General features: G+C 36.9%; 1 protein-coding gene across 11 annotated transcripts in view; it reads right to left on the bottom strand.

Annotated features, from left to right (window-relative positions):
* Nucleotides 1-17,146, bottom strand: part of LOC123878217 (serine/threonine-protein kinase MARK2-like) — a 127,012-nt gene that overhangs the window by 83,957 nt on the left and 25,909 nt on the right. For all 11 annotated transcript variants that reach the window (XM_045925341.1, XM_045925343.1, XM_045925345.1 and 8 more), the window contains exon 2: nucleotides 29-119. In XM_045925341.1, coding sequence (XP_045781297.1) covers nucleotides 29-32 — 4 coding nt within the window. In that variant the 5' untranslated portion in view covers nucleotides 33-119. The remainder of the gene's footprint in view (nucleotides 1-28; nucleotides 120-17,146) is intronic.

Here is a 17,146-nt window from a genome sequence, read left to right as displayed (position 1 = left end):
TATTTAACACTGTGTCCAAACGGGTGGCCCATTCGACTTGTATTATTATCAGTTTTTTATCACACACGATATCACGATTGACTACATTTATCCGAGAGTCTCATAGCGACGATATAAATCTGAAACACGTATCAATCTGACCAATGGGCTACTGCGACGTAATTGGAATGACACGTATCTCGATACAGTATTGAAACAGATTGAAGATAACGAGCACGACTAAAGATTATCAAAAATTGGTGCAAAAACGTGCACCACACAAATCTATTGAAAATAAACATGAGACTACTTTCAACACAAACAAAAGAACCATTATGAAACACGATCTAATGGCACAAAGTACTTCAACAACTGTAATCCAAGGAACCTGACGTCATTTCAACAAAAAAATCTAAAGTTCCATTGACGCAAACGCCGCGATATCACTATTATTAGTATAGCCAACCGATATCAAACCGATAACATGTTAGACACCAATCGCCTAAACATCACATTAGATAACTATCATTAAGATATAGAAAAGAAAAAAAGTATAATTATTCCAGTTGGTTGAAAATATTTAATTAAGCAGGAAATTCGACACGATCGTTGCGTAAGAAGCAAAGCTAATCAGATGAAGGCATAAAAAGTGAAAAGACAAGTCGACTGTAACTAAACGTAATTCGATAAGAATCGACCGCTTTAACAAACATGTCGCAGAGATAAGAAAATAATATTATACTGTGCAATCAAATCGGTTACCTGTATCATTATTATAATAATAGAGATGATAAAAATAGTACACCTACAGTTGACGTCCTTACTTTCAAATTAAAGTAACAGAATAAATAAAGTTTTTGCTAAGCTTTATACGATTTAGTGAAAAGATATCAAGTAGACTATGAAATAAAAAATGTAATAGATTCGAAGAATATTGGACAACATTGGCAAAATACATTGACATAAATTGACAGTCCTATATACAATTCATTAATTAGTCAAAAGGGGTTGGATTATAATTTATAACAAAATAAGTTAACAAAGTGGGGTTTTCCTCGAACAAAGAAAACTACAATATATGACGTATCAAGTACATACATGAAAAAATTAAGGGGACCTTGGAACGAATTTATTTAATAATCAATTAAGCTAATTACGCGACGAATATTCAAGAGATGCTAAATAAACAAGAATTAATTCCAAGATCGCGAACAGAGTCACTAGAAGAGTAACTCATACCGACATAACAAAGTAACGCTTGAAGTTTTTTTTATTGCGAGATAAACCTATCTAGACAAGGCACTTGACGACAATAATGCTTAATAAAAAGCAATGATGAGTTGGAGCACGGTTACTTAGAAGATGCCTATCCACTAAGTTCAGAAGATGCCTTGGAACGTGGGAGGAAGATGCCTTGGAACGTGGGAGGAAAAACGAACGCCAAAAGAGTATACCACATCTAAGCGGTTCGTATCAGAAACGTTGAGCGAAAACGTTTCGTACGAGTAGATCGAATGTCAAGACGACCATAGGTGCCAACGATCACGGGTTCCTCGGAATGTATTAATTTATGACGCATGAAGTGTCTAGACTAGACACAGCAAAACGACAAAGAATCCCCGGCATGCAGTCGAAGCGAGAACACCAGCTACCACTGCATCTGTAAAGAGAAAGACAAACAATATTGTTAATCATATACGAATGGCAGCTAACCGTTTACCATACCCCACAGCGGCACACAAAGCTGTTGCGGCAGACACACCTGAAATAGATAACACCGACACCCAGACACTTGTATCAACAGACGAACACAAAGCGGGACACGTAACAAATAATGACACAACACGATTTCCAATAAATAATAATCATTTCCTCAATTATGTTATTTTTTATTATATTTTTAAAATTGGGTGTTGATTTTTTTTTAATAAATAATATTAGCCAGTTCATCACGACTAACTCCCCTTTTACTCTTCAACTTAGCGTTGAGCTTGTGCTAATAGAAGATGGTAGATAACGACAACAGTGCAACAGGGGTTTGAACCACCACCCCTTTAAATATTGAGCTATTGAGGCTCTACCTACCTGCCCTAATTTTGTCGTAGGGCTGATTTTTCGATAGCCAAATTACCACGCTTCAATACCAAATTTTTTTATGAACAAGGTAGCATCCATAACTAATTTATTTAAAAAAAATGTAGGTCAACGCTATGATCTGCAATTAATTCAAGAAGAAAGAGCACACGATACAAAGATGCAGTTTTTCGAAAACGTCGATATACGACATGAATTAGTATTTAATGGTCGATCGCTCTAATCCCGTAGGATTCCGTAGGAGTAGTTTTAATGAATTACGAAACTGGATAATATATTACTTGGCCTCTACATTTGCTTGGCTACATACAGTGCTTTGATTTTGTGACAGTCTACTACAGACTCCGGATTATAACGGTAGGCGGACGACACCTACACTCGAGCACAAGCTAAAACATTCTCCGTAGTATAAATTATAACAACGTTTATCAGAGATTTTAGGCAACAATTAATCAAGCCCTTTTCAGGCCTGTGATACAAAGGGGATCACATTCCTGAAGCATAATGATGTAAAACAGTGTTTGGGAACCTATTTAATATATTAAATGACTTATAAAAAGTTTTATGTACATGGCTATTTCAAAATCAGTGATGTACATACACTACACAATTAAAAAAAAAAATTATGAGTCATAAAATTAAGATAAACACATAAAGTCATATTAAAGTTATCTAGTGATAATAATAAACTAAGCACGTTTTTGCTATACTTACTACCATTGCTATTTAGTAATTATTTTATCAATATAAGATCTTTTCTTCTTATAAGTTAACCCGTAAATCTCGTATATCCATAAAACATTGATAACAATAGTTAACTTAAGAGATGAAAAACATAAACTTAATCAAGTCATAGGTATGCATAACGATTTAGAAAACAACCACATTACTATCCCTAACCTTTAGGAATTAATAAATAATTAAAGGGGTCACAACTCTCAGTTATGAGATTAACAAGAGTCAAGAGTAACTTAGGGAACGAGTAACTTAGGAGCGAGTATTCGTGGGAAGAGGACGTCTAAAACAGTCGCGATGTCTCAAAGCTGGACCTTGATAAGCCTTGCAACAGATGGCGAGCGGAATGACTCACCCGGTTCTCGCTTGGCCGTCAAACTACGCGCCAGTTAACTTAACTACCAAGTTACGATATCACGAATTACTTAATCCTTCAAGTTTATAGTTACAGCTCTAATGAGTGGATTGTCTGAGATTTTTTGCGCTGCAAATTTTGTAACTTCCTGTGGTATATTGTGATTCGTTTACGTCTACTTGCTGTCTAACGGCCGAAATTTACAATTTGTATCTGTAATTTTTAACCCCTGACCCAAAAAGAGGGGTGTTATAAGTTTGACGTGTGTATCTGTGAATCTGTCTGTGGCATCGTAGCGCCTAAATGAATGAACCGATTTTAATTTAGTTTTTTTTTGTTTGAAAGGTAGCTTGATCGAGAGTGTTCTTAGCTATAATCCAAGAAAATCGGTTCAGCCGTTTGAAAGTTATCAGCTCTTTTCTAGTTACTGTAACCTTCACTTGTCGGGGGTGTTATAAATTTTTAATTTACACTTGTTCTATAAGTTACTTAGCAAGATTAGTGTTTGTCAAAAAATACCCTAAATTTTTTTGGCACATAATAACGTTGTTAAGTTGGCCATCGACAGACTACCATCGATTATTTATTAATTTCGCCCATAAAGAAGAGTTATTAGACATGTTTTGTTGAAATCTATTATACCTATATTAATAAATAATTTTAAATCATTTTAACGTTTTTTAAATTATCGTGAGTCATTTTTATTATAAGAATAGATTGTTTAAATTAGTTCCGCAATAACAAAGTATCATAAAAACAATGAGCTGATTTCATTTCAACACAGATACAAAATAAAGTGCAAATTTAAAAATTACAATTTTAATTATAAAAATCATCCAGAGACTATTAATGCTTTTGACGATCCAAAAGAACTTGTAAAAGTCTAATTGAATAAAAATATTTTGAATTTTGAATAAGCATATAAATTAACTCGCACAGTTATAAATTAAGAGTTAAAACAATCATAAAAGTAATAAAAATAAAAATGTGAAAATTACACATTCATGAAGACGAAAAAAGTTTTCGACTCTAGGGTAGTAACTAGGTCGAAGAAATTAAGCTGTATAGTATGTGATAGAGATTAATATAGAGTTCTAATACGACATTATCCATGACGAAAGCTGATTATTCACGGATCACGAATCAGTCAAAGTCCACACAATGTACCTACAGTATTTCTAGGAATTCGACTCAGTCTTATCGCCTCATAAACGCCTTTCTATACAACTAACGTGCAAATCATTGACATACTCCTCCGTCACTCGCTTCATACAAAGAAAGAAAGAATAACTTTTATTTCGTAAATTGTGCCACACACATGTTATACTGGAGTTGGTTATCCCGGCGTTTCCTCCAGCCAACATGGATCGAGCAGAAAAAGCGCCAACATACGTTTATTTAGTATCAAATCTAGCCTATGTCACCCGGACTATAATAGCGAATCATTGACACCTCATTCATCAAAATCGGCTCAATAGTTTAGGCGTTACGGTGGAACATACGTAAATATAAACCTACATTGACTGCATTCATAACCCTTCCTTTTGGCTTTGCCGTAGTCGGGTGATAAGAAGAAGAAGTAATATTATTATCCAAAGATTCCCGCACTCGGGTCAAATAAACATGATTAAATGCCGTCGTATAAATAGAATCAAACTGAACGGATGCGAACTATTTATACACGTCGCACACGTGATTGGAGCTATTTCGAGACTTCTAAATTTACCCGTGCGGAATACGCTTACGCGCGGGGCTTTCATGCAAACTCAATGACTGTTGTTTGGTTTCAGCTGAAAGGTGTTTGTGTGTCAACTATCTATCACACTTTCCGAATTATAAGATTCTAAAATGATTGATAAAATTGATGAATACAAATAAAATCCATCCACACTTACGAGCAATATTATAAATGCGAAAGTGTGTCTGTCTGTCTGCTACGTTTTCACAGCTGAGCCGATTTTAATGAAAGGTACAGAATTAGCTAACGTCACAGCTACTTTTTATCCCGGAAAATCAAAGAGTTCCCACGGGATTCTTACGGGTCTATTTAACCGGTTTATATGAAATTTGGTACAGAGGTAGCTTACGCCCCGGAAATTGTCTTCGGCAAATAATAGTGATAATTAATTACGTAAACTTAAAACTAAAGCTACGAGGGTTCCAAATGCACCCAGGTCTGAGAAGAGCCCACAACAAACTCAGCCGGGCATTCAATAATGTAGGTAAGTTAGGATTTACCTACTGTAGTTTCGTTTCACATCCAACAAAACAACAATGTAATCAGATACTTTTGGTCGCTCCGCGGAATTTTGTGGTGGAGAATAAAAGTAGAAAATAAACTCTGCACCGACGCAATAGAGGTCGTTTCGACCGCAAAACGAATCAAGTTGCATCGTTTTCTAAAGCCGAGAGAGGGTTGAATTACCAGTAGTGCAGGCTTAATATGAGAAGGTGAACAGGGTTTGCACTTTGCGAATTGCTGAAGAAAATGTTCTTTAAAACTTATACTTCTGAGTTTCGTGAGCAAAAATATCACTTGCTTTAACGGTGAAGGAAAACATCGTGAGGAAACTAATGATTTTAAGTGAAATTCCAGCGAAAGGAACAAGAAAGCGGGTAGATCGATACTGCCCTTGACAGCTCGAACTTTATCTCTCGCAGCACTGCAGTTCCGTCGTGACCACGACTCATGCAACTGAGTCGAAATATAGGCAAAAACACCAAATTATTCGTGGTATCTATCTGTTATCTGTAATGTAAGTATCGTGAGGAAACCTGCATGCCTGAGAGTTCTCCATAATGTTCTCCAAAGATGTGTGAATTCTGCCAAATCCACACTTGACTAGGGTGGTGGACTATAGCCAAACCATTCTCAATCTGAGAGAGACCCGTGCTCTGTAGTGTGCCGGCGCTGGGTTGATTATGATAAGATATAATATTAATCTTATAAAGATAAACAGAGAGGGGACCGAAACCCTCAAACTGGTACGCGTCGCTATTGTGTCTTCTACGTACATATAGAAATACTTTATCGGGCTGAGTATTTGCTTTTATGATACGGTTATTATGCACACAAAACACAAACAACATTTAATATATCCTTCAGGCCTAAAAGGTTTTCAACAAGCGACTCAAATCGTAGGTAGCTAAACTAAACAAACCATTAATCTGCACAGAAAACTACGAGCTTGTTAATAACAATACTTGATCTACTTTGACGAGGCAAGCTGTGTAATTTCGTCCCACGCAAATTAGCGAATTATAAAGGAATATTTTAAAGCTGCCATTTTGCGAAGCGAACGAACTTCGCTAAGTTTTTTGTAAACGGACCCCGACCCAGGTGGGAACCTGTTCTGCTTTAAAGGCTTTGACACACGAGACTGCAGCGCGGCGCGACGGAAACGTGTCCAAGATCCCGTTGATGAAACTGACTGATCACGTAGACAAGGATTAAGGAATCATCATGATGACCAATCGCCGGCCCTCCTACTGGATCACGGGTTCCTCTCAGAATGAGAAGGGTTCTGACCATAGTTTGCCACGCTGGCTCTGGTCTATATGGATGGCAGACTTCACACACCTTTGAGAACATTATGGAGAACTCTCAGGCATGCAGGTTTCCTCACGATGTTTTCCTTTTTAGTTAAAGCAAGTGATATTTACATGCTTAAAACGCACATAACTACAAAAAATTGACAATTCTGCGCTCAAGTAGGTTACCAACCGCATCCTGAACATATTTGCAAATGCAAATATGTTCAAATGCTTTTAAACACATTGTTCAAGTGTTGGTGAGGCCACATTTGTAAAGGTTAAAAAAAACTGTCTTTTGGCTCAAATATACTAGTAGGTACAAACATTAGTTTTTACTATGTCTACAAACAAATTGAACCCTAGTTGTTTCGAATAAAAAGATTTATTATTTATTTATTTACCTATTAGAGGTGCGTGCCCGGGATCGAAGTCCCGACCTCCCGAATAGAAGGCCGACGTCTTAACCACTAGGCTATCACCTAAGCTTTCTTATTAAGAGGATCATTGTCAACGATCCCCCGTCGATTTCCTACGTATGATATTATTGTTCTCATCTCTATCTGCCCTGGTTCGTGTATTCTCGGTTCCTAGATCGGTGCATTTGTGATAACCAATTCTAATTGCTGTGATTGGCTGAATTTACCATGTTCTTGCTGCGACAGTGAGTTTGAGCCACTAGCGGAACAATGTTAGCCGGTCAGAAATGATTGCAATTAGTCAACCTGTATGACGTCCGTGTTCTGTTTTTGATTACAAAAAAGAAAAAATTGTTGTTGCAATCATCAATTTTAGCAAATAGTGAAAGAGAGTCGACCAATCAGAGGTCACAACTACCGTCACACTTTCTGTGAAACTATGGCAGTAGGCTTACCGAGTAATGAAAACAATTTTTCATTCTGTAATGTCATGTGGCAAGTAGGGTTGCCACCTGCCTCTTTTTGAATTACAGGCTACCACCATCAAAAATACGGGGTTTAGATTTGAAGAAATTTAAAAATTTGAAGTATTTGAAGAAATAGGCGGTGGTTCTCTCTGAAATGCATGGAAAGCCTATTTAGATATTTCAGTTTATTTGTAAGTTTTGTATTTTTTCTCTGTATGTTGCCGTGTCTTGATTGGTGAACTGTGTTTGCAATGTGATTTTAAATAAAAGATTTATTTATTTAAATAGCTTTTAAAAACTCTAGTTTTGTAAAGCAAAATGTTATACATTTCATGCATACAATCTTTGCATTTTAACTTAAATTTACATTTAACTTGTAATTCCACCTTCACAGTATCAATACTATGGCCGTAGCCAGGAATCGATTTCGGGAGAGGTTTTATCAGGGCCGGAACTGAATCCTGTCATGAGGAAAATAACATTCGCTCAACTTTATGGGCTAATTACCTGGTTAGTGGAATTTCGCCTTTCAATTTGACAGTGAGATAAAATACAACAATAAAAAAGCGCGAGCGCAGTGAGCGTAAGTGTTTTTGGTTCAATTACAGAAAGAATTAAAGTGAAAGGGAAACGAGTTTAGCCATAGCAAGATTTTATTTTTAAAGCTCCCTATCCATACTAATATTACAAATACGACAGTATATCTATTTGCCTATCTATTTGTTACCCTTTCACGGCCCATCTTCTTTACCAAAATTTTGGTACTTACTATTCAGAGGTAACTTGCATCCCAGACATAAACTTTTTAGCCCGGAAAATCCCCCACGGAATTTTTAAAACTCTAAATTCATGCAAACGAAATTGCGGGGCTTACACCAAGTAATACAAATTCAAAGCGCGAGTGAAGTGAGCGCGAAATGTTTGATATATTTCCAAAAAAAAATTGGTAAGCAAATGCAAGAAATAGTGTAAGTATTATTTTAGGCTTAGGTTTTTGACGGCTTCCCAGGCGCAGTCGCCATTTCTAAATTTCTGGTCTGGTGGGAGGCTTCGGTCATGGCTAGTTATATGGTTAGTATGGCCCTAATGGCCAAGAAATTAGACTGCATCATCACTTACCACTAGAAAAGATTAAAGTCACGGGCTAACTTGTATAAAAAAAGGCTAACATCCTCAAACCAAGCCCCGCCGCCTTGGCTACGACCATGATCAATATCGAGTGGGTTTCGGCTACGCATTGCCGCAAAAGGAAAATATTCTTTCTACTGGACATAACGTCAGTGTTCGGTTTCGCCAGCCAAGTGCGAGTCAGACTCACGCACCGAGGGTTCCGATTCGGGTATTTTTTTCGACATTTTACACGAGAAATCAAAAACTGTTATGCATTAAAAAAAATATGCATAAAAATAAATAAAAATCTGTTTTAGAATGAACAGGTAAAGCCCTTTCATATGATAACCCACTTGATATATGTAGTTATCTTACTTTGAAAATTGAAAATACTAATATTTGTTCATGAACACATGACAGACGGATAGAAGGACAGATGGACAGACGGACAGACGGAAAGACAGACAGACTGATAGACAACGAAGTGATCCTATAAGAGTTCTTTTTGCTTTTGAGTTACGGAACCCTAAAAATATTTAGTTTTATTTGCCCCGTATTTTATTTTCATAATTACCGGTTTCTCTATCCTGACATACGGGGTAACCAGTAAAATACGGGGCCTCTGGCAACCCTATTCGGAAAACACTGTCACATTCAAGTTAATGTCAAATATTTTGTTTTCAATTACAGAAAGCTGCATCAATCATTATTACAATATTTTCTTTGTTGTGATTGGCTGAATTTTTGAGTTTCAGCCAATAAACAGACTGTTTGCCAATTAAACGTCATAACAATATAAATGCCAGAAAGTTTAACCAAATAAAACAAACTTAATGAGAACCTAGTGAGAATGCAAACGGCACACAATTTATAATACATATTATGTTAGTCGTATATAATAGATATTATAGTAGTCGTTCACTTTGGTAATAGTCAGATTGTCATCAGTAAAATTGATATTGGTCGATGTATCGTAAATTATTGTTTCGGTGACAAATATTTTTATTATCTATTTATCTTTGAACAGAATGGAATAGAATGAAATGGAATGGAATACAATGATAAATTTTTATTCCTGTAAACTTTTAGGTAAACTTCAAAGTGTTTTTGGATGGTCAGAAAAATTTACCACTGGTTCGGAATGCCGTTCCTACGTTTTCTAGGGTTTCGTACCTCAAAATGAAAAACGGAACTGTTATAGGATCACTTTGTTGTCTATCTCTCTGTCTGTCGTGTGTGTCAAGAAAACCTCTAGGGTACTTCCCGTTGACTCAAAACCATGAAATTTGGCAGGTAACCTAACTGCGTAATTTTGGGTAGTTTTTTTAATCGATAAAGAAAGTTTGCGACATTGTTCAATAAAAAATTTGGATTCCAACTCCTCAATCCTGATGTTGCAGGGGACCTGACTACTAAAGCTAATGGGATTTAAAAAGTGTCGATTATTAATTGATATTGAAGGTATCTATACCAAGTAAACACTTTGTCGTTGACCTCAACCCTGATGCTGTAAGAAATTGCATTCCTAAATCCTGGTGATCCCTCGGGATTTGAAAAGGATAATCCGTTTAAATATTCTTACGTGATACAGAAACAAGTTGCATCCCGGGGACGGGCTATTACGGAGAGGCAACTTTTGTTCTGGGAAATGAAAGGATCGGGATTTTTAAAAACCTAAATCCACGCGAGCGAAGCTGCGGGCATTAGCTAGTTGTAAATATATTTAGAAGCTACTATAAGATAATATATAAGGTACTTATTTCCTTATATTTTTATTGTATGGCAGCGCGCGGTTTTAAATTATAAATTGCACGTCCTGTCCTTTTCTGTAATACATTTTTTTCTCAATATCTACCGCTTTATCTCATAGCAAGAGTCCGTAAGACATAATACAGTGAAAATAGGCAAAATATACAATTTTTGCAGTTTCCACGTCAGTACCTGTCGAATTTTTCTAACAGTGTAAGCAGCAGAGCTGAGTTTACCATCAAGTGTTGATATGTGGGTGTTCCATAGAAGCTTTGCATCTAACATTATACCGAGAAACACGGGGTTCTCCTTTATTTTCAACATATGATTATTTATCAATGAATTTATGTCATTTAAGGTCCTGGTATTGGGCAGTGTGAATTCAACACACTTAGATTTCTTTGCATTTGGAAGTAAATTGTTAGCAATAAATCAGAGAGTGACCTGTGATATGGCATTACATATAGTATACATTGTCAAAAATTATAATATTAAAGCTGTGCGTATTGCGTGAGGAATAGGTTGCAAGAGAGTTGCAACTTGCAGGGTTTGATGCATACGCTATTGCCAGCAAACATGAGACATATTTTTATCTACAGGCAACGTCTGAGTAGGTAACGCATACGTCTAACGCAAGTTGAAATGTATTTAGTTAGACCTATCGACAAGTTTGGAGTCGGGTGCAGTCTAAATGTGGCCCGTGTGTTTAGACTGTCCGTTTCTGTCAGTTTCACGTGTCGTCCCCCGCACTTCACCACCCCGCTTGCACAAATCGAGACAGCACGAAATTTTCAAGATTTCTGGGTGTAATTTCTGGTTTTCGTAGTTCCCACATAATTATAACAATATAAAATATATAACGATAATTTTTTTACTACATAATATTCATTAAATTTTCTAGGTCTGTGGTTTTTCCAAATTTCATTAAATTGCTTCGTTGTCTAGAAAAACGAGCACAAAGTTGGGCCTTTTTTTAAAGAAAAATACAAATCTTTGAGCCCCTGTAATTTTAAAACTACAAATTTTTAGAAAAATCTAAAACACCACAGACACAGATATTAGTTTCTAGACTATGTCTGCAAAATTTCATGGACTTTGGTTGCTTAATATTCAAATGAAATGGGAACTACGATTGTATGGAGTAAGTGACGGAGAGAGCTCTGTTAAAGGCACTAATAGCGCATATTGCATAGTATATACTACAGTGACGCTAAATCATACGCGTTACCTACCTTGCGTAATTTTGCCCTACGTGTGTGCAAGCCTTTACACTTTTTACCAAGTAAAAAGCTCGTCTCAAAGCAAAACGTGATAAACGAGAGAGTTAATAAATCTTTAAAAGGAATCCGTAATAGTCGATTTCTCGTTTCCGTTTCGATTTCGCAGACGCGAGACGTCGTAAATAGATGATGCGAATATCGTTTCCTGGCGAATTTGTAATGTCTTGCAGAGTTATTGCTAAAACAAGAATCTTGTGCATTTACTGAAATCTTTGTTCATGAACAAACAATAATTTCAACTTTCAACGTAAGATTAATACACCAAGTGGGGGATCATATGAAAGAGCTTTACCTTTCTTTACATTTTAAAACAGTTTATTATTATTTTTATACGTAATAATTTTTGATTTATCGTGCGAAATGCCGAAAAAGTACGATCGTAATACGGAACCCTCAGTGCGCGAGTTTGACTCGCACTTGGCTGTATTTTTATCATAAAAAAAATATTATCCTTACATCTATACTAATAAATAAAATTGGAGTGTCTGTCTGTAATTTCGAAATAACTACCGCATATTAAGGTCATATGGTTATTTGAACGATACTATAACTGAATCACACGTTTTTAAAATTTTTGTCTGTCTGTCTGTCTGTCTGTCTGTCTGTCTGTTTGAAAAGGCTAATCTTGGGAACGGCTGAACCGATTTTGACGGGATTTTCACAGACAAGTAGAGAATTGACCAGGAAGTAACATAGGCTACTTTTTTAACTGACTTTCAAAAAGAGAGTTGTGTTTTTCTACCTATGTACACCGAAATCTCCGAGATTTCTGAACCGATTTGCGTCATTTCTTTTTTAATCGATAGAGGAACTTTGCGATATTGTTTCATAAAAAATTTGGAGTCCAACTCCTCAATCCTGATGCTGCAGGGGATCTGACCAATCCACGCGGGCGAAGCTGCGGGCATCAGCTAGTTACATATATCGTTGTTCACGATGATACTATGTTATTTTACGATGATATACATAATCAATCGTTTGAGATTTGAGTGCGTTTTTAAGTTTATCTCATAATAAATCTATATTTGGCAATGGTTCTTAAAAACGTGAAAAAGATACAAAAGACTGTGAGTCACATATCAACTAATGAAGATTTATATATACGAGTATGTAGGTAACAACTTTGTTGAGAAAACATTGATACAGCTGTGCGCGTTGAATTATTGATAACTACAAAAAATATTTTTCTTATTTATTCAATGCCAACCTTGGTAGGTATACCTACTTAATACTTCGTAAGCCATCATTGCCAAGTTGAATGTAGTGTGCCAAGTATTAATATAACGGTATATAAACCAATTCAATTAATTTATAAGAACAACAAGTGTAAATTAAAAATTTATAACACCCCCGACGATCCAATGTATTTGAGTTTTCCAAAACATCATTTTCAAATAAATAATTATGTATTTAGGCAACGTCCATCTTGACAGCTTGACATTTGTCTATTGACATAATATTATGAACCTAACGGTTATCTAACCTTCTTTTCTACAAGAAAACTAGAAAAGAGCTGATAACTCTTAAACGGCTGAACCAATTTTTTTAGATTATAGCTAAGAACACTCTCGATCAAGCCACCTTTCAAACAAAAAAAACTAAATTAAAATCGGTTCATTCGTTTAGGCGCTACGATGCCACAGACAGATACACAGATACACAGATACACACTTCAAACTTATAACACCCCTCTTTTTGGGTCGGGGGTTAAAAAAGGTAAACTTGGAATACCGACAAATATCTACACACATAAAAGTTGCATCTTAAGGTTCGGACAAACTGACTGACTGACATTCCCACGCACAGCCTAAACAGTCTGGGTAGGTAGGGGTGGCGTGGGACCGTCATCAATGGTAGAAAGAAACATTTGAACTCTTATAACGTAACGGCCACTGAGTAAGGATTTTCAGGAATGCTACTCAAGCAAAGCCGGAGCAAGTCAGTTAGCAATTATACTATATATAGCTCGATTACCACTCACTCACTGACTCATTGACATAATTGTTCTCCTAGAAAGAGAAGGAAAATGATATAGTGATGTAGAGAGTTGTGTTCGGTTTCGGGAACCCTCTGGGGAAAAATTATGACATTTCAGAAAAACAAGATGGCGGCCGACGTGATTTTTGCAGCTCCGTTGTTTTTCAACCGATTTCGTTGAATTTTGCAAACTTTGAAGAATGTAGTAAACGGTTAACAGAAAATGTGGAAAAAATTGGAAAAACAAAATGGCGGCCGAGCCGTAGCGTTTTGAAAATTTTGATTTTTCGACCCCGAACCGCGGCGCCACAGATCCGAAACGGGGTAGTCGAGGATAACTATTTTTTCGTGTTTCGCCCACGATTATCCTGTATTTTGACAGAACGGGAGTGGTTTTAAAAAATTCAAGATGGCGGCTGTCATGGCGGCCGTTTTGTTCGAGGTACGAAAAAACGCAATTTTAAAAGTTAAATATCTCAAAGTTGGCAACATCGGAGCGATTCGGCTTCTATGAAGCGGTTGTACGTATAGACTCGAGGTATAGATCGGTGGGAAAAAATTACCCCATTTTTAGGGAAATTTCAAGATTTTCGGGAAATTGTAAAAAATAGAAATACGCACTTTTAGCAAAATCCGAGTATGAGTGATTATGTGTTTTGCTCGTACAAATGACATTTGGGTATTTTTGTCACCGGAGACTGGCAACACTGGAATTTATCAAAGTAAAAGTGATTTTCGACACGGTCTTTTTCACGGTATCCCCTTTCGTGTGGGTGCGAGCGAGAGGAAAGATTGAAACGTCATCGGGAGCAGTATATCCTGTAGTTAATAGGAAAATTATGAAACCGTGTAAAATCTTTGTGTGAAACGAGTTGGCGGCCATTTTGTATTTTTTTTAATTTTTCGAAATTTTGATCACGTTTTTGAGGCAGTTGGCAACATTTTGGAAAGTCAATATGTATGAATCGATTGTGTGACTCAGCCGGCAATATCGAAATATAGAAACAGTGTTGCCACTTTTGGGGAGATTTACGAGATTTTCAACTAAGAAACTCCTGTAAAATTTTGTATGAAAAATTTTTTTTTCACTGATGGTATCGTATAGAAAACAAAAAGTTAGTAAGCCAAAATTATGGAGAGAGCTGATGATTGAGGGTTTCGGAGACGGGTGGAGGGCCCGCTTAAGGTATTGAAGATAGGTGGGGGGTGCTCGAGCAAATGTCATTCATGACGTCATCCAATTGCCAAAAAGCTGAAAAAAAATTCAAAATGGCGAAGAAAAGATGGCCGCCATACAAATTTCGCCGGTGTCCAGCTCGGAGGGTATAAAAGATGGAAGTGTGGTTTCTTGGCAAGAGATGATCAGGGTCCGAAGGTCTACTCGATGAATAGAAAAAAAATTCAAAATGGCGGATTTTTTTTCCCCATAGAAAATGTATGGCGAATATTGAATGTCTCATTCTCCTAGAAAGAGACGGAAAACGATACGATAATGTAGGACAGATGTGTTTGGCTGGTGGAAGCAAGTAGGGAAAAATTATGACATTTCAGAAAAACAAGATGGCGACCGACGTGATTTTTGCAACTCTTTTGTTTTCCAACCGATTTCGTTGAAACTCACAATCTTTGAAGAAAGTAGTAAACGATTGATAGAAAAAGTGGAATTTTTTGGAAAAACAAGATGGCCGCCGTACAAATTTCGTCGGTGTCTATCTCGGAGGCTATAAAAGATGGAAGAGTGGTTTCATGGCAAAAGATGATCAGGATCCGAAGGTCTACTCGGTGAAACAAACTCTGCATGCTCGTGGACCACTTTAGTGGTCCGCGCACCCACGCACCCTACTAAATTATTATCCTAATTTACAAAAAATAATATGGATATCGTTTTCAGGGTTTTTCAGGGTGCTGATTTTGATAATGACATTTATTTTCAAATCCAAGATGGCGGACTTACATTTTCTACAAAAAATAGAAATGCCTGTCATTTTATGGGGTTTTTCGGGGTGAATTGTGTATCTTAATAAATCAATTTGGTTTGATATAATAAAGTTAACCTTACCACGTCACGTGAGCTGCTTTAGCAGCTCGCGCACCGAGCAAAAACTAGTTATACTATATATAGCTCAATTACCACTGACTGACTCACTGACTCATTGACATAATTGTTCTCCTAGAAGGAGACGGAAAATGATATAGTGATGTAGGGGAGATGTGTTCGGATTCGGGAACCCTCTAGGGAAAAATTATGACATTTCGGAAAAACAAGATGGCGGCCGACGTGATTTTTGCAGCTCCGTTGTTTTCCAACCGATTTCGTTGAATTTTGCAATCTTTGAAGAAAATAGTAAACGGTTAATAGAAAATGCAAAAAAAATTGGAAAAACAAGATGGCGGCCGAGCCGTAGCGTTTTCAAAATTTTGATTTTTTGACCCCGAACCGCGGCGCCACAGATCCGAAACGGGGTAATCGAGGAAAATTATTTTTTCCTATTTCGCCCACGATTATCCTGTATTTTGACAGAACGGAAGTGGTTTCTAAAAATTCAAGATGGCGGCTGTCATGGCGGTCGTTTTGTTCGAGGTACGAAAAAACGCAATTTAAAAATTCGAATATGTCTAAGTTGGCAACATCGGAGCGGTTCGGCTTCTATGAAGCGATTGTACGTATGAACTTGAGGTATAGATTGGTGGGGAAAAATTACCCCATTTTTAGGGAAATTTCAAGATTTTCGGGAAATCGTAAAAAATCGAAATACAGACTTTTCGCAAAATCGGAGTATAAGCGATTATGTGTTTTGCTCGTGCAAATGACATTTAGGTACTTTTGTTACCAGAGACTGGCAACACTGGAATTTATCAAAGTAAAAGTGATTTTCGACACGGTCTTTTTCACGGTATCCCCTTTCGCGTGGGTGCGAGCGAGAGGCAAGATTGAAACGTTATCGGAAGCGGCATATCCTGTAGTTAATAGGAAAATTATGAAACCGTGTAAAATCTTTCTGTGAAACGAGCTGGCGGCCATTTTGTATTTTTTTTAACTTTTCGAAATTTTGATCAAGTTTTTGAGGCAGTTGGCAACATTTTGGAAAGTCAATATGTATGAATCGATTGTGTATCTCGGCTGGCAGTATAGAGATATGCAGTCGGTGTTGCCAGTTTTGGGGAGATTTTCGAGATTTTCAACTAAGAAACTCCTGTAAAATTTTGTATGAAAATTTTTTTTTTCACTGATGGTGTCGTATAGAAAACAAAAAGTTAGTAAGCCAAAATTATGGAGAGAGCTGATGATTGAGGGTTTCGGAGACGGGTGGAGGGCCCGCTTAAGGTATTGAAGATAGGCGGGGGGTGCTCGAGCAAATGTCATTCATGACGTCATCCAATTGCCAAAAAGCTGAAAAAAAATTCAAAATGGCGAAGAAAAGATGGCCGCCATACAAATTTCGCTGGTGT

The sequence above is a fragment of the Maniola jurtina genome, chromosome 25 (genome assembly GCF_905333055.1).
Source record: "Maniola jurtina chromosome 25, ilManJurt1.1, whole genome shotgun sequence".
In the NCBI taxonomy this organism is placed as follows: Eukaryota; Metazoa; Arthropoda; class Insecta; order Lepidoptera; family Nymphalidae; genus Maniola; species Maniola jurtina.
This window is presented reverse-complemented; position numbering and strand designations above follow the sequence as displayed.